This window comes from Lithobates pipiens, unplaced genomic scaffold, assembly GCF_037356315.1.
Source record: "Lithobates pipiens isolate NorthernLeopardFrog02 unplaced genomic scaffold, aLitPip1_a1.2 Scaffold_16, whole genome shotgun sequence".
NCBI lineage: Eukaryota > Metazoa > Chordata > Amphibia > Anura > Ranidae > Lithobates > Lithobates pipiens.
Window position 1 is genome coordinate 456,660,949 of NW_027507748.1, and position 24,455 is coordinate 456,685,403.

Below are 24,455 nucleotides of genomic sequence, written 5' to 3' on the forward strand. Positions count from 1 at the left end.
ATATATGCATTAAAAAAATAAAAAATAAAGATATACTAAACAGAACATGCATTATAAATTCAAAGCTGCTCTTAAAATGGGCTTTGGCTGCAAATATATTGCTTACTTTATTACAATTTGGATATGGTTTCTAAAGCTGGCCACACAAGAAGATATTTGGATGAGGATTTAGGCTTCTGTAATGATAAACTTTTTTGAGTGGAAGGGTAACAATGAAAGCAAAAGATCATTCATTAAGGACTATATGAGTGTTCGGCAACAAATACGCTTCTAGTTGTTATGAATCCAAGTCAAAGAATTTCCTGAGCCTGCCATACTATATACAATATCAACCACAGAGTTGGTAGGGTATGCTGGAACTTTTAGTGCCACGACACCTGCAGGGACAAATGTTTACAAATTGATAGTACACAGGGCTTTTTTTTCTGTAAGAATAGGTGCAGGTACTCTCTCCACCCCTAACTACCTTTGAGCGTCGTCCCTAGTCTCTATCCCCTATCCACCTAGTAGTACCGCTCCTTTTAGAGAATACAGTATTAGAGTAATTTGACCCTGACCCCAGCATCATAAGATCACCCCAAAAACAGATCCTTCCCATCAACAATAGCCCCCCCCCCCGGGACAAAATACACCCCCGGCAACAATAGACCCCTGCTGATAACAATTGATCCTCCCAGCAATCAGCATCAATAGACCTCACCCCTCAACTTTGGATCCCCTCCAACAAAATCCTCCCCAGAGCAACAAAAGACCCCTGAAAAAATAGAACCCCCCCCGTAATAGTAGATCCCTCTAGCAACAATAGACCCCCCCAGAAACACTGCACCCACCAACTACAATATATTCCAAACAGTCAGCATCAATAGACTCTAGCACAACCCAGTCCCCTTTGCCAGTAGATACATTCTGTGCTGGAGGTGCTGGAACCCATACGTTCATACCGAAAAAAAGCCCTGATTGTACAATCCCTGTGCAATCTTCCTTAGGATTATCAATTACAATTTAGTAAAATGGTTTACCTAAAGAATTCTTTCAATTTACAATGCATTAGGAGGTCTTCATACTACATAGCTGTTTGTAATCCTTAAAGAGATTGCACAATCGCAAAGCAACAAAGATTGCCTATGGCTGGACTAAAGCTATTATTGCCGCAAAGATGTAGCTTGATTCAACAGAAAAAGCACCTATATAGCACTGAATAGTGGCTGCTAAACAAACTCCTTGGTCTGGGGCATTATTTCAATGCAAATCAAACACAGGTATTACGTGAATCTGTACTGAATGTGCACCAAATGTGACAAAAGAGCTGCTCATGCCTCCATAGTGGATGGCTGGATTCACTAGTTCTGCATAGCAACTCAACTACTTAAAGGCTAACTCCACTTTCCTGGAAAAATATAGCTAATAAAAAATGAATTATAATATAACATATACAATTGCCAATTTACACATTTTATTTCAGACCTAAACCAGGACACGTACAATGGCAAAACTGTATTACTAAAATCACCAAAGGAATTATCGACCTAATATTTATCACTAGGTTATGATGAAATTGCATCATTGTGTTGCAAGCTACATGGGAGATCCTTTTTCCTATAAATGGTGGATGATGTTGATAAGGTAGATATTGCCATAGTTAGCATTAGGAACACTGCACTGAAGACTAGGCAACGCAGATGCTTAGGTAGCCACTAGAGGTTCCCAGAGTAGCAAGTGGGGTGTACCAGAGATAGTGAGGAAGTACCAGCCCTGCCCCTCTTATTTGGTGGTATTCTTGGGTAGAGGGCTCTGTATTGAAGGTCTGCTGGTAGTCAGTCAGGGTGAGTTGATCATTGGAAGCAGTGCAAGGACTAAGGCATGCAAAGATGTGTAATTTTTAAAGGTTCTAGCTTCTGGAAGCTTCTTAGGGGAAAGCAAGGAAGGAGAGATGCAGAACATATGTGAATACTCACATCCTTGTAGCTTGGGATGTAAGGATCTAGCAAACCCCTAAATTATGGGCTGCTCCTCGACTTGGCTCTCATCTCTGCTGTTCTGTTTGCAATGTGCAGTCACTACTGGGATGACTGAAAGGATTTATATACAGTAGGTCAACCAACCGGGTTTCTCCTCTTACCCATAACTTCAAGGTGGGAATGTCCTCTGGAATAGAACAGGTGCTTTGCAAGGCTGCTAGTTGGGTCAATTGTCACAAGACCTGAGAAAGGTATGAAAAGGAAAGGGCTACTGGGTGGTGTTGGCAAGGCCAAGGGCCTCAAAGGAGAGCTTTTGTATTGGTACTCAGATGAGAATACTGTGCCCATAGCACTTCAGTGAGCCTAAGGGGACAAACCTCTGGTGGGCTGAGTTAAAGAGTACAAGTGCTCCACCACCATATGGCAGTACATGTGGAGGACATGCAGCCCAGCACATGGTTAGGTGACCACACAACATTGCCACATTTTTAAACATGGAGACTGTGCCATTTACTTGCACAATAGAGATCATATTCATGAAATGCTTTTATTCCCACTACCAGGAAAGTTAAAACTGCATTCAAAGTGTCATAACAAGGCCATCATCAAAATCACTGGGCCATATTATGCATTCCCAGGTGACAAAGTTCATACAGATACCGTCAGACTGCACCTAACACCGCCCACTAATAGCCATTGTTGGGGAAATAGTGAAATCCAATGAAATTTTTTTTTCAGCTAATTTCTATTCTCTCCAAGGTTAAGCAGTGCAGGACCTGCTCCCACCAGTACTGGCATAAAATTGCACACCCCATTTGATACCTATAACCAGCTTCAGTATGCCAAAGGAAATTGTCAATAAAACTTTAAACCCTTGTAGGATGTTCATGGCTTGCCCTTTGTTTGTTTTCATAAGGAAGAATCTAAGCTCTGCCAGCACAGACATTGCACAGTATGGTGTCATAGAATCAAACGTAAATACATAATTGCCAGACTTATTAGAACCAGCAATACTCAGCACACAAACCAATGCCAGCACAAATACCAGCCTGTGCTTTGGAAGAAAATTCAGCTGGGGGTAATTTAAGAAAAAAGAAGTAAAAATTGAACTTTTGTTGTACACTGTTCTCCATGAAAATGAAACATTAATTCTGCTCCACTTTTCATAAATCAACCCTTGTTCTTCAAATAAAGAGCTCCAACTTCAGTTTTTGGTAATGAAAACCACAGCTACAAAAAACAACAAATAAAGCTGGCAGCACTGTTAACCCTTTAAAGTCCACATTTTCAATGAGTTAGCATGACTCAAAATGTGCGCTACCAAACGGTGGAGCAGAATGTTAAGGGGTTAATTAAAGGCTTTAACCATGTATTGGTAGTATAAAGAATATGTATAAACTTGGTAAACCCAAGATGTATTAAGAAATAGTGCATATTTACATAAAACTACAACATAACTGACTGTGCTGTCGTAGGGTCCTGCAAAAAACCCATGGCAAAACTGCTGCTGTCTGGTCCCTTCAGGCTAATGTTTCTATTAAAGGCTTGCCTCTAGGAAAGGCTGCGGATATTCTCTATCTGCGCACAAGCTGTCACATACAATCTCTGCAAAAGCAAAAGTGGAACGCCTGCAGTGAACATTCACAGTAACACACTTATATATTTTGACACTCTGCAGTACCCTGAAACATGGCTCCTCTATTTCTTTGTATTTGCACAAAAACGTGTCTACTCCTATATAGAATTTATTTTTAAATGTATATCTCAGTTACATGCAAGTAACATATTGTGCACAAAATCCAACTATATAGAGTTATTAGGTTGGAGCTGGTTGAACAAAGATTGTGACAATGACTGCCCTAGTAGAGGAAAAGAATGCCATGCAGATTGGTCCATGTTATATAACCGCATCCGGCAATCACGTAAGCCTCCATTTGCATGAATGGCTATAATTTTTACATGTGAATTTATGTAAAATTCTCCATTTAAAATAGTACTATGGCCACCCACTAAAAATATGTGTTGCAGCATTTAATAAGTGAATGTGCACTTACAGTTTTCTGCTAGTCCCCCTGGAAAAGTCCCACAAATATCTATTGATTCTATCAGGGAAATCCACCTAATGCAGCTTCCTATGATGGGGTGGAAATGATGCTGCACTGATCACTAGCTCAGTTGACACCAACCTTTCGTACCTCATGAACTACAAAACTCACAATTTTGAATCCTGCGGACCACTAACATAAATTTGACATGCCTTATACACACACAAACACACACACACGCACACACACACACAACACTCCGGCTCTGTCCCCTCCCCCTGGATCACACTGCTGCCTTATACACACACAATGCTCCGGCTCTCTTAACTTATCATTGAGTATTGATATGACAGTATTGACTGTCAGCATGCATTGAAAACAACACTGGAAACAATAGGCGGTATATATCCGCCACAAAGTTGACTTGCGGCCAAACCCCTGGGGACCACCAACATTTTCTAGGGGACCATTAGTGCTCCACGGACCACTGGTTGGCAGATTCTGCTCTGGCTCATAGTAGAGTTGCCTTTCATAAGTAGGCTGTGTCTGCTTGCACTACAGTGGGATGGAAAGTGTTGCAAGGGGTACGGCTATTAGCACTGTCAGTGCCGAGTCATTGTAGCTGGTCAATCAGGTCCTGGCCAAACCTAGTCCTGCCCACTGCTTTCTTGGATTGAAAGCACTAATTCTGTTGCTGAAGCTTCCCACTCTAAGCTTCAGTGTCTGGGAGCATATGAGACACACATGAAGGAGGATTTGTCCTAATCAGGGACAGTTCAGAAAGTTTATGTTTACTTTTTGAGGCTTGAGCCTCACAAATTAGATTTGGTACTCGTATAGGCTGTCAAACATACATGGGCTGCAGGAAAAAAATGTGCACAATTGTCCCAACCAACATAGACAGTGCCGACAGGGCAATCCCTCCTACCGAGCAATTGTCTTCTCCCGGCATAGAAAGCCAGTGATTATAGCCACTGATGCTGTGTACACACGATTGCATTATCCGGCGGACTCTGGTCCGCCGGACAAACCGCCCCTGTGTGGGCTCCGGCTGACTTTTTCTTCCCAAAAGTCCGGTGGACTTAGAAAGAAGTTTTGACTCAAAATTGTCTGCCGGACTCGGCAGTCCAGCGGACAATATGCCCGTCTGTGTACTAGTCCGCCGGACTTTTTAAATGAACGGACTTGCCCACACATGGAGAAAAGTCCGTTCATTTTGAACGTGGCTCCAGGTAGACGGAACAAGCAAAGGAAATCAATGTCACCGCTTTCATCAGTGAGATTGACACCTCGCTAGCCCCGTCACCTGGTATGGATTTAAAGGGGAAGCCCTACACCGAAAAAACGTAGTGGGGGTCCCCCCAAAGTCCATAGCAGACCCTTATCCGAGCACGCAGCCCAGCCGGTCAGGAGAGGGGGTGGGGAGTGCCCCTCTCCTCCTGAGCCGTTCCAGGCTGCATGCCCTCAACATGGGGGGGGGGTGCTTTGGGGAAGGGAGGTCCCTGCGGCTGCCCCACCCCAAAGCACCTTGTCCCCATGTTGATGAGGACAAGGGCCTCTTCCTGACAACCCTGACTGTTGGGGCCCCCAGATTCTGGCCCCCTGCCCTATGTGAATGAGTATGGGGTACATTGTACCCCATACCCATTCACCTGGGGGAAAAAGGTGTAGAGAAAAAAAAACTGAGGTTTTTTAAATACTTTATTAGACAGCTCCAGGGGTCTCCTCGTCTTCCGTCTTCGGGAGTCTTCTCACCGGACTCCTCCACTATCTTCTACTCTTTTACTAGCGAAGGAGCCCGGCTTTCTCCTTCGCCACCGTCCGGGGGTCTTCTTCGGGGGTTCGGGGGTCTTATCCCGCTCTTCGGGTATTCTTGCCGGGCCTCCACTTTCTTCTTCCAGCTCTTTTACTAGCGTTGGCCCGGTCTTCTGTCGCTGTCATCGCCGCTGCCGCCTTCTGCTTCTTCTCCTTCCTTCTTCCGATGTTGACACAACACTCTCTCTGGCTGTAATGGCAGGGACGTGTTGTGCGGCGACTTATATGGGGACAAGGGGTGGGGTCTACCTATGACATACTTCCTGGGGTGCCAACCCTTGGATTCATCCCAGGAGATTAATGTCTTCCAGACTCTATAAAATGCGATTCTGGAGTCCGGCTTCCTTGCATTAACCAAGGTAGATACCACTGAACTTGACAGGCCACGTTTCTTCAGAATGTGGGTCTCAATAGCCAACCAATTAAATTTAGCGTTTGCAAGGTAGGATGGAACACCGGACTTTGCGAGAGAATGTCTGGACGTGGTGGTAGGGTCCATGGGACCCCTACTGCCATCCTTATGATCTCTGCATACCAAGATCTCCTGGGCCACAAGAATCACTGACTTCCCTTCCTGCTTGATCCTGCAAAGAAGTTGTGGACGCAGGCAGAATAGGAGGGAATGCATAAATCATTGAAAACCGATTCCACGGAAACACCAGGGCACCTGTTCCACATGCTAGCAGATCCTTTGTTCTCGACACAAAGTTGTCGATTTCTATGTTGAACCTGGATGCAAACAGATCTACGTCTGGGATCCCCCATTTTTGACATATTGACAGGAAGATATTGGGAACCATTCTCCGGGAAACAACTACTGGCGACTCAGGTAGTCCGCCTGCCAATTTTCTATTCCTAGAATAAAGACTGCTGATAGGCAAAGTACATTGTTTTCTGCCCATGATAGGATATGATTCACCTCTCTTTGAGCCGCACAACTTCTTGTGCCCCCTTGGTGATTGATATAGGACAATTCCATAAACTGAATGTTCAGGCCCTCAGGGGCAAGTGCTCTGCTAAAGTCTCTAGAATGTTAATAGCCAAGGTCATTTCTGATCTGGACCACTTCTCTTGGACAGTTGCCTCTTCCAGGACTACTCCCCAACCTAAAAAAGGTTGGCATATGTTGTTATCACTTCCCAGGTAACTGTAGGAAGGATTTTCCCCTTTGCAGATTTTTGGTTATTAACCATAAACTGAGGCTCCGATGCACCTTTGGAGTCAGACACATTGGGAAATCTAAAGCTTGGACCTTCTTGTTCCAGGCCGATAGGATACTGTTTTACAGCTGCCTTGAATGAAACTGAGCAGAAGGAATGGCCTTGAATGAAGCCACTATCTTTCCCAGCAACCTCATGCAAAGTTGAATAGAAGGATTCTTCTTTGTTTCGACCACCTGAATCAGTTCCTTTATGGGGCTGATCTTTGCCTGGGGCAAGAATACCCTTTTCTGGGTGTATCTTTGATCAGAAGCAAGTCTTCTAGCCTCCTTCATGGTTTTAAGGAAGATTTCTCTTGGTTGAGAATCCAACCTAGGTATTTCAGGTAAACACTGAAGAAATGGCTGCACTCCAAGATCCATCAAAATTCTTATTTAATAAAGAACATCCCAAGTGTTACAGACAGTACAAATGGTATATTACCATTTGTACTGTTTGTAACACTTGGGATGTTCTTTATTAAATAAGAATTTTGATGGATCTTGGAGTGCAGCCATTTCTTCAGTGTTTATCGTATGTGGAGGTGAGCCAAGGCGGGCAACTGTGATATCATTAGGTTTCCTGTCTCACCTGGAGCAGCGAGTGCTTTTGTTTAGGTATTTCAGGTAGTTGAACGTATTGACCATACTTTGGTCTAAGCGGGCTACCGGTCTATCAAGAGCAAATTGTCTAGGTAAACTATAATCGTTATCCCTTGGGCCCTTATCCTGGCTAGAGGAGGAGCCAGAAGCTTTGTAAACACTCAAGGTGCAGTAGCTAGACAAAAAGCAGAGCTACAAACTGAAAATTAAGATTTTATACCTTGAAAAGTTGACATTACTGGTGAGCGGCAAAATAGGCACATGGAGGTATACATCCTTGATGTTGATTGACACCAGAAGTTCTCCTCCTTGTAGGATGGAGACAACTGATTGGATGGACTCCATGTGAAAAAAGAGCAGATATTCAGGAACCGGTTTAGATCTTTGAGATCCAGAATGGGTTTGACATCTCCATTCGATTTTGGCACCATGAAAAAAGGTTTGAACAAAACCCCAACCCCTGCTCTTTCATGGGGACCACCATGAACACTTTTTTGCCAAAAGATGGTCCAATGCTTGAAAGAAAGACTTATTTTTCTCTGGATCCTTAGGAACGTTTTATCTGAGAAAACGAGGAGATGGGAACTCTTGGAACTCCAGTTTGTACCCTGGAGCTATTGAGGAAGTCCCCCATCTGTCTCGACACTCTTCCTGCCAGACCCTTGAGAACTGCAAAAGTATTCCCCTTATTCAAGCGAGGCTTTAGTATTTTGTAGGTTTCCTCCCCCAAGACTTTTTTTGTCCCTGGGATTGACCCTGAGGATTACCTCTTAAACTTGATGGCGCTGGCCATCGTGACTGCATGGAGGCTGAGGCCCCTGGCACTGAAGAGGGGGCTTGTTTAAATAAAATACGTTTACTCCTTTTCTTAAATGGCAGAGGGGTACTTTTGCCCCTAGAAATTCTTTGGATGTATTACCCAAATCATCCCCAAACAGCTGTTTCACTGCAAAAAGGAAGACTAGCCAGGAGCTTTTAGCATGGCGCTTAGCGAAAGGATAGAATCTCTCATAGCGACTATTGCAAACATAAAGCTGCTAGTAGCTTGCCAGATCCTGGGCCTGCTGAACAGGATAACCTTGAGCATCTGTTTAAATGGTCTCTCCAGGACTGACCAATTACTGTCAGTGCAGGCTGAAACACTCAACGTGGCAGAGAAAACTGTTATGTCCCTTGGACACAAGGTCTCTCAGGGTGTTGCTAGAAATGCTGGCAGTATCTGCTCAGCAAGTTACACATAGGCTGGATGCACTTCTTAACCAGGGAAGGGTTTATTACTCACTCCGAAAGCGATGTACATTCTTACATGGAGGAGTCATATACAACAAAAACTATTATAGCACACTATTTTAGGGTCAGTGATTAAAATGGTTGAAACTGGATTGTGACTCTAAAAGTCAGGCAACTAGCATCTTCATATGTGGTGAACAATAATGGTCACCATGCTTAGCTCATGACAGCTTACTGTAAGTAAAAAGCTTATTGGAAACCATCTTTGTGTAGAAAGAGAACCATGAGTGGAATATATGCAGGTTTGGCTTATTTTAGACTTGATCTGACAACAATCCAGAGTACTAATTGTCATTTCTGTTCACTGTCTCGCTCCACTGCTATAAGCATGAGTCAGGTCTAACAAGTTTTCCTGACACCAAGAAGAAAATGGAGACAGTGGAGGGACCTCCAGCAGATTGACAACCTCAGCTCTGTTCCTGTGTTTATGTAAAGAAGGCATGTCCCCTTCCCTCCAATCAGCTCTCGGAGCTCTTCTCACTTCTTTCAGATCTATGAGATCCTTTATAAATTCTGAAATTTGAATGCATGTAGGGGAGAGAGGGCTGCAGATAAACAGGTACAACTCATGTAGGAGGATTTGTTTAATATCGGTATATCACCTGAGGCCAGTCACTTCACTGGTTATATGTAAAGGTTTACAACCACTTTAATGTGTATATCAGAAACAGAGGCGTAACTAGAACCTTCAGGGCCCCCCACTGCAAGAAACCATTAAGGGACCCCCTGACCCTTAATGGTTTCTGGGTCTCCTGGGGCCCTTCCCACTGATCCCAGGGTCCTTTTGTCCCGCCACTGGACCCTTGATTGACCCTTCCTTCTCTGGGCTGGCTGCTCAGCTGTCGGCTAATTGCCAGCTCTTATCTCTCTGCACAGTCAACCAGCTGTTCCTGATCATGCTCGTCTGACCTGCCTACTTAAAGCTGTCCAGCTCACTTCACCTCTGCCTTCGCCTTGGTTACATCACAAGAAACCATCTCCTGCGGTTCTGTTTAAAGACTGGCTTGCTGACATCCCTTCTGGCTCCTTACCCTGCTTGCTGTTGCTCCACTTGGATCCCTGACTCCTGGCCTGGCTGATTACCCGATCTGGTTATTGAACTCTGGACTGGCTGACTACTCGATTCGGTTACTGGACTCTGGCTATGCTTTGACTACGCTTACTCTATTTACCTTTTTATTTTTTATTCATAAACTTGTGTGATTTAATTGTACTTCTGTCTCGGTCTGGTTCATGGTTTCTGACACAGAGTTCCCCCTTTACATCTGAATTTGCAGAGTGCCCCTTTACATCTGAATTTGCAGAGTGCCCCTTTACATCTGAACTCGCAGTGTTGCCCTTTACATCTGAACTCGCAGAGTTCCCTTATACTGTAAGGGGGACTCTGCAGACTCAGATATAAAGGGAGAACTCTGGGGACTTTGATTTAAGGAAGAACAGTGAGAACTCTGATGTAAGAGGGGACATTGTAGGCTCTGGTGTAAGGGAGTACACTACAGATTCTAGTGTAAATGGCAACTCTGATATAAGAGAGTCCCTGGTTTCCGGAGCCCCACTTACATCATTGTTCCCAGCAGTCCCCTTTAACCACTTGCTTACTGGGCACTTAAACCCCCCTCAGTCCCAGACCAATTTTCAGCTTTCAGCGCTGATGCACTTTGAATGACAATTGCGCGGGCATACAACACTGTACCCAAATGAAATTTCTATCATTTTTTTCCCACAAATAGAGCTTTCTTTTGGTGGTATTTAGTTACAGCTCGGAGTTTTATTTTTTGCTAAACAAACAAAAAAAGATGCAAAAGAAAAAAAAAAAAAAAATCATGTTTTAATAGTTTGTTATAAAATTTTGCAAACGGGTCATTTTTCTCCTTCATTGAAGTGCGCTGATAAGGCGGCACTGATAGGCTGCATTGGTGGGCACTGATGGGCTGCATTGGTGGGCACTGATAGGCTGCATTGGTGGGCACTGATAGGCTGCACTTGTGGGCACTGATAGGCATAGTTAAGGCGGCACTAATAGGCACAGATAAGGCGGCACCGATGGGCACAGATAAGGCGGCACTGATGGGCAAAGATGGGCACAGATAAGATGGCACGGATGGGTGGCACGGATAAGTGGCACGGATGGGTGGCACGGATGGGCACTGATAGGTACCACAGATAGATGGGACTGATGGGCACTGATAGGTGGCACTGATAGGTGGCTCTGATAGGTGGCACTGCTGGGCACTGATGGGCGGCACTGCTGGGCACTGATGGGCGGCACTGCTGGGCACTGATGGGCGGCACTGGGGTGCAGCACCTTTGAGGCAGATTGGGTGGCACTGTGGGTGGCACTGTGGGTGGCACTGTGGGGTGGCACTGTGGGGTGGCACTGTGGGTGGCACTGTGGGCATTATGGGCACAGACGGGGGGCACTTACTTTTACTTTGTTATATTTCAGGATGGCACTGCGGGAGGCAGGTGGGCACTGGCAGGTGGCATGTGGTGCCTTTCATTGCTGGCCGTGATCGGGACTGATGTCCCGATCACGGCCGCCGGTGATCGGCTTTTTTTTTTTCTCCTCGCGCTGTCAGCGCGAGGAGGAATAATAGCCGATTACCGGCTCCGTTCTATCACATGATCAGCTGTCATTGGCTGACAGCTGATCACGTGATAAGGGGTCGGGATCGACCCCTTACACGGATCGGTGATCAGGCGAGTCTCACGGACTCGCCGATCACAGAGCGCGCCGCGCGCGCCCCTCAGGGGGCGCGCAGGCCGCTCGTAACCAGGACGACGTCAATAGACGTAGTCCTGGAAATCTAGGTCCGCGCTAATGCCGTCATTCGGCAATAGCGCGGTACCCAAGTGGTTAATCAGGGTTCACAGAGACCCTGTTACTACAGAGTCTGCAGAATTTTCACTTGCACTGTAAGGACCCTTTTACACGGGCGGACTGATCGGACCAGCTATTGTTCTCTATAAGGAGGCAAATGTAAATAGACGTATCCGTTTACACCTGCCTGCATGCGTTCTGCTGAAAACAGATGGATGGGGAGCCATTTACCGGTCTGTTTACATTCAACTGGCCCATAGAGAACAGCAGGCTGTGTCCGTGTCTGCTCTGCACAAGCGGTGCAGACATGGACTGATCATCCGCCTGCTCAGCAGGGATCAGCAGACAGAACCCCTGCTGAGCAAATGTTTCTGCTTGGTGGAGTCCGCCCATGTGAAAGGGCCCTAAGGGGAAGCTCTGTGGACTGTAATGTAAAGGGAAAGTCTCCTTTTACATTACAGTCCACAGAGCTCTCCCTTACATTAGTGTGTTCAGAGGTTGGCTAGAGAAGGGAGGGAGAGGCTCGGGCTGGCTGCACATTTCCTCCACTATCTGGTTGCTAGCTTTTGGGCTTTCTCCCCTTTGTGAGGTACAGCCCTGTCAGGAATTGGAATGTGGGGGGGCCATGGACACAGAGGGGGAGAGGGGCAGGTTGAGGAGCAGCAGGTCCTGCTCCATCTCTCCTCTCCATGCGGGGGAGGGGGGGGACTGTCTGTGCTGGGTCTGGGCAGTGTGAGAGTGTGTAATAGACTCTCTGCTCAACTGCATCCAGCAACCCTGGAATCACTATCCAGGCTTTTGGGGCCCCCTCAGTGGCGAAACTCCAGGGCCCGGTCGCAAGTGTTCTCCTTTGTGACCCTGGTAGTTCTGCCACTATCAGAATAGTACATCTCGGCAGCACATGCACATTTTTTCCAGGTTTCATCCACTCCAGACTCGGGATGTACAGAAAAAAAAAAAAACAGCTCAATATTCCTGCTGTGGATTGACAGCACACAGGATTTTTTGGGTATGGATAGTGTCAACCCCTTTGTGATCTCGATTCAACCCCCCCCTCCCCCCCACAATCTTAATCCATTTCCACGATTCATGTAACAAGTGCAGAGCAATTCCCTGCTCACAGCTGTCAAAAAAGAAAAAAAAAGCAGCCACTAATGTTTATCAACAACATTGCTCAGGGCTGAAAGAGAGATTTAAAAAAAAAAACACTGCATCTTTCTGTTCATTTACAGATCAGAGAATAACTTTGGTCTGCAAATGAGGTCAGTTTAAACAGTTAAAGTGGAACGTCAGTTATTTTTTCCACTTTTCATCTATAAAATGTTCTGCCCTTGTTGTTTTAAAGTGGTTGTAAACCCTTACAACACCCTTTGACCTACAGGTAAGCCTAGATTAAGGCTTACCTGTAGGTCCAAGAAAGATCTCGAGATATTTGACGAAAGACAGCGGCGCGCAGGCGCACTGAGCGCGGCACCGTCAACGGCGATATGCCGCGCGTAGCGTCTCCCGTGCGCATGCGCGGGAGTGACGTCATTACGGCTTTGCCGAATGACAGCGGCGGAGCAGCGAGACCCACCAAGAAGATGGATGCGCCGGACTACAGGGGACAGCGGTGACATCGCTGGCTCCTGTGTCAGGTAAGTGACACATAATGGACTACTATGCAGTGCATAGTAGTCCATTATGCTTTACCTTTGCAGGTAATGAAAGAGGAAGTAAACTCATCAGGGTTTACTTCCTCTTTAACTTCAGATAGTAAAACTTTTTTATGCCAGTAAATATCTTATACAGCCCACGCCAACTTCCGGTTTGTCTGGAAAAAAAGCCTAGGCGTATGACATAATACACAGCTCTCTCTCTCTCTGAGAGTTTGCCATGAAAGGAGCGGGGATGAATCATAAGAGGGCCAATGAGAGCTGTACGGCTGGAGGTGTGCCTCTGTGTGTCTGTGTAAATCCAGGAAGTGAATAGGCAGTAGCTTCAGTTGCCCACAGTTCAAATGATTGCGGCCGGACTCAGTGGGGGGAGATTTTTGCAGCATACTTGGCAAGTACAGAATCACAGTATATAGAAAATAATATGCAAAGTGGTTGTAGGGAAGCTACAGAAAGGCAAAGATGTTTTTACTACAATATATGTGAGCAGATGCAGTTCCTCTTTAAAGTAGATGTAAATCCTCATATACACCAGTGAAGTGAACAGCCTCGGATGATAAACAGGGGTAAAACAAATCTCCCTACATAAAACATTTACATGCATATCTGCTGGCTTCATCTGTATATATCCTTTAGAAAGTGCTCTTTGTGTTAACATTTTTCTTTTCCTGGTTAGCACTGCAGTGAAGCCTGGGCATACAGCCAAGACAGCCGATTAGAGGAAAGGCATCCACACCCTATCCTTTTTGGCAAAGAAAAGAATGTACATAGCTCTGCTCTTAGACTGCAAGCTGTGTGCTAATCTATTTATAGCAACCTTCCCCCCCTCCCCCTCCACACACACACACACACACACACACACACACACACACACACACACACACACACTTCTATTTCCCATCTCAGAGATCTTGTCAAAATTATTAGGCTGATAACAGAGGAACCGAGCAGGAGACAGCTACAGGACACAGTGCTTTGGACAGAGATAACAGAAATACTGCAGATATATGTGCTCAGCTATATATATATATATATATATGTGTACACACACACACAGAGTTGTGCTCATAAGTTTACATACCCTGGCAGCATTTATGATTTCTTGGCCATTTTTCTGAGAATATCAATGCTAACACAACTCATTTCTTTCACTCATGGTTAGTGTTTGGCTGAAACCATTTATTATCAATCAACTGTGTTTCCTCTTTTTAAATCATAATCACAACAGAAACTACCCAAATGACCCTGATCAAAAGTTTACATACCCTGGTGATTTTGGCCTCATAACACACACACACACAAGTTGACATAAAGGGGTTTGAATGGCTATTAAAAAGGTAACCATTCTCACCTGTTATTTGTTTGCTTGTAATTAGTGAGTGTGTATAAGACCCCTTTCACACCAGGGTGTTTTTCAGGTGCTTTAGCGTTAAAAAAAAGCGCCTGTAAAGCGATTGAAAGAAGCCTCATCTGCAATCCCAATGTGAAAGCCCAAGTGCTTTAAGAGCCCTTTCACACTGCCAGTGCCTGAAAAATGCTGGTAAAGTGCCGCTTAAACTAGCAGCGCTTTACTAGCATTTTTTGAGCGCTATCGGGCATTTTTAACTCCCACTAGTGGCCAAATAAAGGGTTAAAAGCGCCCACAAAGCGGCGCTGCCAAAAGCGTTTTGCAGGCGTTTCCCATTGATTTCAATGGGGAGGGGCGCTTTAGGAGCGGTGTATTTACCGCTCCAAAAGAGCTGCAAAGAAGCTGCTTGCAGGACTTTTTTTGACGTCCTGCCAGCATAGCACCTCAGTGTTGGAATTGCAGATGAGGCTTCTTTCAGGCGCTTTAGCTTTTAAAAAAATGCCCCAGGGTGAAAGGGGTCTAAAAGGTCAATGAGTTCTGGACTCCTGACAGACCCTTGCATCTTTCATCCACTGCTGCACTGATGTTTCTGTAGTCTGAGTCATGAAAAAAGCAAAAGAATTGTCATAGGATCTGCGAAAAAAGGTAGTTGAACTGTACAGTGCCTTGCGAAAGTATTCGGCCCCCTTGAACTTTCCAACCTTTTGCCACATTTCAAGCTTCAAACATAAAGATATAAAAATTTTATTTTTTGTGAAGAATCACCAACAAGTGGGACACAATTGTGAAGTGGAACGAAATCTATTGGATTTTTGAAACTTTTTTAACTAATAAAAAAATGAAAAGTGGGGCGTGCAAAATTATTCGGCCTCCTTGCATTAATACTTTGTAGAGCCACCCTTTGCTGCGATTACAGCTGCAAGTCGCTTGGGGTATGTCTCGATCAGTTTTGCACATCGAGAAACTGAAATTCTTGCCCATTCTTCCTTGCAAAACAGCTTGAGCTCAGTGAGGTTGGATGGAGAGCGTTTGTGAACAGCAGTTTTCAGCTCTTTCCACAGATTCTCGATTGGATTCAGGTCTGGACTTTGACTTGGCCATTCTAGCACCTGGATACGTTTATCTGTGAACTATTCCTTTGTAGATTTTCCTGTATGTTTGGGATCATTGTCTTGTTGGAAGATAAATCTAAAACATGTTTTCATCCAGAATGGTCCTGTATTTGGCTGCATCCATCTTCCCCTCAATTTTAACCATCTTTCCTGTCCCTGCTGAAGAAAAGCAGGCCCAAACCATGATGCTGCCACCACCATGTTTGACAGTGGGGATGGTGTGTTGAGGGTGATGAGCTGTGTTGCTTTTACGCCAAACATATCATTTTGCATTGTGGGCAAAAAGTTCGATTTTGATTTCATTTGACCAGAGCACCTTCTTCCACATGTTTGGTGTGTCTCCCAGGTGGCTTGTGGCAAACTTTAGACGAGACTTTTTATGGATATCTTTGAGAAATGGCTTTCTTCTTGCCACTCTTCCATAAAGGCCAGATTTGTGCAGTGTACGACTGATTGTTGTCCTATGGACAGACTCTCCCACCTCAGTTGTAGTTCTCTGCAGTTCATCCAGAGTGATCATGGGCCTCTTGGTTGCATCTCTGATCAGTCTTCTCCTTGTCTGAGCTGAAAGTTTAGGAGGGACGGCCAGGTCTTGGTAGATTTGCAGTGGTCTGATACTCCTTCCATTTCAAAATGATCGCTTGCACAGTGCTCCTTGGGATGTTTAAAGCTTGGGGAATCTTTTTCTATCCAAATCCGGCTTTACACTTCTCCACAACAGTATTACGGACCTGCCTGGTGTGTTCCTTGGTCTTCATGATGCTCTCTGCGCTTTCAACAGAACCCTGAGACTATCACAGAGCAGGTGCATTTATACAGAGACTTGATTACACACAGGTGGATTCCATTTATCACCATCAGTCATTTAGGACAACATTGTATCATTCAGAGATTCTCGCTGAACTTCTGGAGTGAGTTTGCTGCACTGAAAGTAAAGGGGCCGAATAATTTTGCACGCACCACTTTTCAGTTTTTTATTTGCTAAAAAAGTTTAAAATATCCAATAGATTTCGTTCCACTTCACAATTGTGTCCCACTTGTTGGTGATTCTTCACAAAAAATAAAAAATGTATATCTTTATGTTTGAAGCCTGAAATGTGGCAAAAGGTTGAAAAATTTAAGGGGGCCGAATACTTTCGCAAGGCACTGTATATTTTTAGCCGAGACCCTAGAGAATAAAATGGTGGTTGTTGTAATAATTTATGTCACAATGTATTTACACAGCGGTTTTCCAAATGCAATTTTTGGGGAAAACATACACGTCAATTTAAAAAAAAAAAAAAAAACGGAACAATTTAGCTAAATTTTTTTTTGTATAATGTGAAAGATGATGTTACGCCAAGAATCGTGAGAGAATCACAATCTTTATGCGAAGCAAAAAAATTGTGATTCTCATTTTATCCAGAATCGTGCAGCTCTACCTGCTCAGTTGTCTTTTGTTAAACAAGTGGATCATGCCCCTTCCTCTCTTCACAATCAAAGCACTAACTGATCTGAGGTCCCAAAATACGAACCGTTACACAGGACACAGTGTACACAGGACAAGATCAACAGGTAACACTTAATGCACAGATATAATAAAACACCCTAATTTATATACTTATCAGACCAACAGGAGCAAAATAAAAAAAGGTTTACAAACACTTTAGGTAAACCCAAGAAATAATGGTAATGTATGTGTGATGTATAAAATTGGTTTCCTCTTTAAAAATCTGATTAAATAGTGGAGTTGTTATCCATAGAAACCAGAAGGTAAGCTAAAATAGAGTTGTTTTAGGGAGAACAGTTCTGTTTTCCTGCAAATAAGTTGTGCTTGTCATACAATTTGAAAATAACGTTCTCTAGCCTGGGTAAATTCTGGTACATTTTAACAAAAAGTCATTGCCCTAGATCAATATGCAGGAATGCATGCATAATATAGTGATTATTAACTAGAAGAGCAACAGGATGACACATCTGTGTACAGGACAGGGGCAGATTACAATCACCCCTGAGAAAGGTGAAGGGTGTAGCGTTACACGACTGATCACACCAGTATTTACTATAGCCTGTCTCTTAATCAAATGTCAACAGTTTGCTTGTTTTCTGGCTTCAGGGCCCTGCCCAAAGAAATCACATTGCTTTTAGGATAAAATAATACATCTAGTATGCCTGTGCTCATAACAGAATACAATATGAATGTGCCTTGGGTGCATAGTGCTCTTATTCTCTGTCTGTTTTTCACATCAGCTGCATTAAACACAATCATACCTGGGCACACTTGTTAGATATGTCAGTACATTCTGGAATTCCGTCTCCGGGATCTCGCTGAATGCAGGGTATTCTGGGAAAGTGATGACAGGACATCCATTTTCTCCCCTTCCACCTAGAATAACAACACATTCCATTTTTGAATGAAACACTACTTTCTTCGACATAGGATAAAGAGACCCTGTCACCAGACCATTCATTTTAACAACAATCTTCTCAAGGTTAAATGTGCATTTAATTTATTGTATGCATGTTGTTTACCTGTAAAAACCTCCCTTGTATAGACATCCAAAATCCTAAAGCGATTGTAAAGATAAATAAAAAAAATAATAAAATAAATAACAAACATATCCATTCTTACCTGCTCTGTGCAATGGAATTGCACAGAGCGGCCACAAACCTCTTCTTCTCGGGCCCCCTGCTGGCGTTCCTGGCTCCTCCTCTGTGTCCAGTGCCCCCATGGGAAGCTGCTTCCCACTGGGGGCACTGGTGCGTGCTCTCTCCCGAGCCCTGCTGCTCCGTCCATTGACACTGACAGAGGGACTCATCCCCATCCCTTGTTTCCGCGTCACTGGCTTTGATAGACAGAAGTGGATTGGGACTGAGCTCAGGTGAGTATAAAGGGGGGATGACGGGGGAAATGCACACTGAAGGTTTCATACCTTCATGCATTCCCTCCAGTCTTTAGAACCACTTTAAGACTGCTGCTGGGTGCTGCCATCTTGGATTTAATGTCAGCAGCCCCAGAGATATCACACAAGTCACAATTTAAGCATCTTTTTCAACCTTTTGTTATCCAGAGGAACCTTTAAAAAAATGTCAGATTTCAGGGAACCCTTCCATATTCCAATTCATCAGGGGTTAATGGGGAAAATGGCCTTGACACTGAAGATCAATAGGAGGAACGCAGCGCTTACAGTAATGGTCAGAATGCCACATTTACAGTCAACTCAAAAGATTATTTTGTGCCATGCTGATGGTTTTTCTAAATAGCATTTGCCCTGGAATCTTGCTGGAACCATTAAATGGGAGATCATTTATTGATAGCTCGAGAAACCCCTAGCAGCCTCTCGAGAAACCCTGGTTGAGATGGCTGCTCTATCGTGTTCCCCCTCCCCTTTCCCCTGGCTGCTACATAAAAGGTTATATATGCAGTAAAGAAAGGGACAGTAGGGTGACCACATTTCCAAACTGCCATTCAGGGACACACCCCCCCCCTCACGTGCGCACACACACGCCCTAGCGCCAGCTCAAAAAAAGATGATTTTTTTGCCAATTTTTAGAAAAACAAAAGCAAACAGTGGTTGCCAGTTTAGACAGGTGGTATACATTCTCTACATATATATTTTTTTTATCGCCCCCACTTGTCAGCCTTATTTTTTTATTGCCCCCCCAATTGTCAGCCTAATTTTTCATTGTCCCCACTTGTCAGCCTCATTTTTTTATATTGACCCCCACTTGTCAGCCTCATTTTTTATTGCCCCCCAGGGTAAGGCTCCACTTTGTCAGCCTCATTTATTACTGTACTGTCCCCAGCCCCATTCCCTTTCGACTGGTCACCTGACCTGCTCCAATCAGGTTCCATTTGCTCACCTTTTAATCTGGACTGGTCTGGTGTGGTGAGCAGTTGAGCACCGGCCTTCGTTCCCTGGTCCAGGCTGGGGGACCCCCATCAGGCAGTCGGGCGGCTTTGGTCGCGGGTGGGAGAAGTCGGGCAATGTGCTGCGGGAGTCGGGATGGGCAGCCGAGCCATGGCTGTAAGCCAGCCAGCACTGCAGAATGACACCACCTGCCGGGAGGTGACTGAAGGAGTCAGGAGGAGACACAGAAGATGCTCTGGCTGCTACTGCTGCCACGGACAGAGAGGGAGAAGAGGTGGGTGGACTTGAAGCACAGAGCAGCACTGGGTAAATGCCTTGCTCCTCTCGGCATCGCTCTGAGACTCTGTGAATGTAAAGTCACTGGTTTCTAGACACCAGGCGGGGCGGCCCTAGCAACCAGTTTGGCAATCTTCTATTAGGGTGGCTATGTGTCCTCATTTCATTCTGGGACACTGTATTGTCCCGGAATGAAGGTGCCCGGGACATGGGACACAAATGCAAATTGCTGGACAATCCCGGGCAATCCGGGACAAGTGGGCACTCTAAGGAACAGGAGGAGCTTTGCCAGCACAGACAGTAATTGGACACTGTCCAATAATTGGACATAATGATGTGCAGGGAGAAAGGGGGCTATGCAAGGGAACTGACTACTTCTGGAGTAGTCAAAGTTTCTAGCTGGTTCAGAGGCAATTGCAAGTGAATAAAAAAAAAAAAAATTATGAAAAGGAAAAATTCTGCAAGGCTGATTTTTCTGTGCTTTTTATATACAGATTTTAACACTGGTGACAGGGTTTCTTAAAATGTATGTATGGTCAAAATGTTATTAGTTTTGAAGAACAGGAATCACCGATTGCAGGCAGCAAAGTACCATGGGATATGTAGTCCTTAGAAATTGAAAGTAAACAGCAGAGGAAAAGCTGCAAAGCAGGCAGGGACTCCAGGAAATTGTGAAGAGATGACCAGCAGGCAGGCAACAGATTTTTCAAGTAAGATTATATTGTCAAAAAAAAAAAAAACTACTATTTTTCTTGCTATTACAATTCTTCTGGGGAAGATCAGGATTTTTAGGCAGGTCAGGCTAGCCACTTGCAGGCCCAGTTTCAGTTGTGATAATTGGGTAGTACAAGGACTACCAAATTAGCGATATAGAACACTCAAAAGTTACAAAAATAATTTAGCACCGCTCTTCTGGGTCTACTATAAAAAGTCTTGCGTAATTTCTGGCAGGCCAAATCACATTCAGCCTTCTTAACCTGACTAGTGGTATAACTAGGGTTGCCACTTTTTCACTAAGCAAACCCAAACACTTCAGTGGCACTTTTTTTGCAGTTTACACTATAGGATAGTAAAAGACCTAGGACACCTTTGGGTGCCCCAATAAGAGTAGTACTGCAGCTCATGAAGCGTCCTGTGATGAACAGTGGGTGTGGCCAAATTGTGTTAATAATGGGAAGCTTAAAGGAGCCTAGTTAAAACAAGGTCAGTCTGTCCCCCAGTACAATCCCCTCCAGGTCAGTCTGTACCCCAGTACACCCTGACCTGGTAAGCCTGTCCTCCAGTATAATCCCTCCTTGGTCAGTCTGTCCCCTAGTACATCCCTCCAAGGTCAGTTTGTCACCAGTATAATCCCCCCCAAGGCCAGCCTGTAACCCAGTTAAAGTGCCCCCATCCCCACCAATATAATTAAAAGCACTGGAAACGGATTTGGGGGGGGGGGGGGCATAGGAGGACTGGTGCTGCAGGGCTGCCACAGATGTGTCTGGGTTTGAGGTGGACTGAACCTGGACACAGGATCTAAAACCTCAAACTGATCGTTAAAAAAGGGGTAACTTTGTTATGCTTGTGTTGTGGGATACAAACTGTTGTGGGCAAAATCTTGGTATTGGAAACATCAAAAGAGAGATGGAGTTGTTGTGTGATTCCACAATTTTTCCCAACAAAAAGAAACAGACACATCAGTGGCATGTAACAAAAACCAGAAACTGCATTTTAAATGCAGGACAAAAGGCTAGAGGAGCTGGAGAGACTAGCAGTACAACGATGCTGGTATATTAGAGCCAGGTACACTAACATGAACAAACACTGCTAGAATCTATTTGTACATTTTACATACACTTCAGCAAATACTTTGATGCACATTCATCTTTCTACAATGGAAAAAAGACAACAAAACTGCTATGCCGATGATTGAGGCTCAAGCAATAAGACATGCCATTCTCACTAACAGACACTAGAGGGAGGTAAAAGACTCAAAGTGAAATCCTTAAATAAATGTTTCAGTTGATGTTTCATGAACTTGCACATATTTAAATGTAGGAGCTTCCATTTCTGTATTGGGCACAGAGGTACAGTTTTAAGGGCTGCCATGCTGATCCTGGCTTCACTATTGGGGAATTGCTGACCAAGACAAGCATGTTGCCTAAAAAGCATGAACTCCTATCCTGTTTGCTTGTACTAGGTTAGGAACTCACTAGATGGCGCACTGAAGACTGCGCCTAAAAAAAAAGAAAAATCTATGACAGCTCCCTTATTTCTATTCCCAAAGATTCCACATTACATTTTCATATGTAATTAAGACATCAATTACACCACAGTAAAAGAGCAATCATAAGTAATTCTAGATATACTTCTACCAAACACCTACATTAAAATAGTGGTCTGCCCAGAAACAGATATCCACGTCATCTTGTGCCAGGCCAGCCAATATGACAACTATCTCTGGCTGCAATATATTCTAGAACGCTGACCAATGTAGAAGCTTTTAGCAATCTGAATCCAACAGGAATGTCTAAAATGCAAGCTGTACAAAAAGAAATCCTTCCCTACATAAAATGACAGTTCATCTGGATTCCAGAAATGAGAGTTGGAAGCTCGCTGGTTGCTACTGGTGAAATGATTTTTATTTGCAGCACACTTTTTAAGCATGATGGTATCTAAATAAAATCATACACAAATTATGAAAACTATACAAAATATAGTGGATCTTGTGGCCCAAAGCGAGAAGCACACTTTTTTTTTTTTTACTACTTGACTGTGCTTAGTTTATTTGGTAATAACTATATTCTATTTATAAAGGCACCAATATTTGCCACTGCTCTGCCTCTGGATGAATATGCAGACATCCCAATACAAGGATCGCATACAGTATAGGTGAAATACAATGAAAGAAAAATCTAACTCGTTTTTCCTTTTAGGAATCGCTTTCACATGTCTTATCATTTTAAGACTACGCATTAATTGTGTATCCAATAGACTGTGACAAAAACACATGGCTCTGTCATCTCTCGGTGGAAAGAATAAGACTACAAAAGGTTAAGGTGTGTAGGCTTAGTTACACAATGACAAATATCCTGCATGCTAAATTTCACCTTTAGTGTTAAGTGTACAGCCACGTATCCATAAACCAATGGATCATACCACACCTTAACAGTATCCTAGATGTTTGTATAGCCGATGAAGAAAATGTCATCAGTGTCTAAAATGCTTAACAAACCGAAAGGCTCCATTTCAGTAGAAAGTACTATAATACTATAGGGAATTGGTCACCAATGAAGGAGCACTTTGACATGAAGGAGGTCACTGTTAGACAAAGGAACATGCTTGTGTCAAGTCTGGCAGTGCACTGACTAATGATACTGTGAATTTGCAAACTTTCTCTGGGAATGGCAATTTCTTGGCACAAAGCAGCATCAGACGTTTCTGACTATGCAGCTTTCTTCTACAGGCTCGCCGAATGCCTTTAACTAAATCATCTATACAGGTTTGTATGAGCTAGCAGAAAGTCAGTGGTGTGTCCCAGTCCACTAATTTATTCACTTATTCTACCAGTAGATTAATCCTTGCCACCAGGGATATGGTATCCCATTCAATTTCCCATGGGGCTGTTGTTGGGGGTCTGACTGGGGGACCTGAAGAGTAGAGGAAGTCCACGGTTAAGTACCTGACCATCGAAAGGAGGACCTTATTGTGACATTTATGTGAACTATATGTGGCATTTTTATCCTAGATAAAGCAGATGCTAAACCCAGTAATATTAAAATAGTTAATCTGCCGCACCCCCCCCCCCCCCCCACAGCTTATAAATCTTTTTACATTAAAATACTGCCACTATATACCTTTTGGGCTGATCTGTATACCACGGTCACGTGATAAACTGCAGGGTTCACCCAAGTGCTGAGTGTTCAGGTAGAAGGAGATTTCTACTACAGCCTTTGTCCTCATGTTTTTATGCTCATACAACCAAGATTTGACATCCCACCCACTGTGTTCTTTTTTAGTTACTGGGCATAGTGGAGGGAGGGAGGGACTGGGATGTCATTTAGGATCTGTATACACACCCAAATATGTGTCAATATCATGTGACCTGACTAGCTCTGATCAAAAGAGGAAATATTCTCTCCAGAAACAGAGACCAAACTAAGCATGTGCAGCAGTAACTGTGTCTTATCTGGCCTTGCCAAGAGAGACCCTGCAGGAGGGGAAGGATCTGTACATACAGAATCAAACAGCCTTTTTACACAATGCAGAGGATTAACCTCTTAAGTTCCACAGTGAGTAAACCAAGCATGCTATTCTGCACAGACAAATTTTACTGTTGTGGGTTTAGGAACACTTTGATAATGACATGAATAATAGCACGGTGGTGATGTAACAGTAATGAACTTATGTAAATGAGTGGTATGAGCATGTTCACAATATAATTTTGAAAAGTTAATATACTGTATGTATTAAAGGAGAAATGGGGCTAAAGCTTTTTTTA

General features: G+C 44.0%; 1 protein-coding gene across 11 annotated transcripts in view; it reads right to left on the reverse strand.

Annotated features, from left to right (window-relative positions):
• Positions 1-24,455, reverse strand: part of MCF2L (MCF.2 cell line derived transforming sequence like) — a 363,789-nt gene that overhangs the window by 72,487 nt on the left and 266,847 nt on the right. For all 11 annotated transcript variants that reach the window (XM_077482869.1, XM_077482867.1, XM_077482862.1 and 8 more), the window contains one exon: positions 18,096-18,210. In XM_077482869.1, coding sequence (XP_077338995.1) covers positions 18,096-18,210 — 115 coding nt within the window. The remainder of the gene's footprint in view (positions 1-18,095; positions 18,211-24,455) is intronic.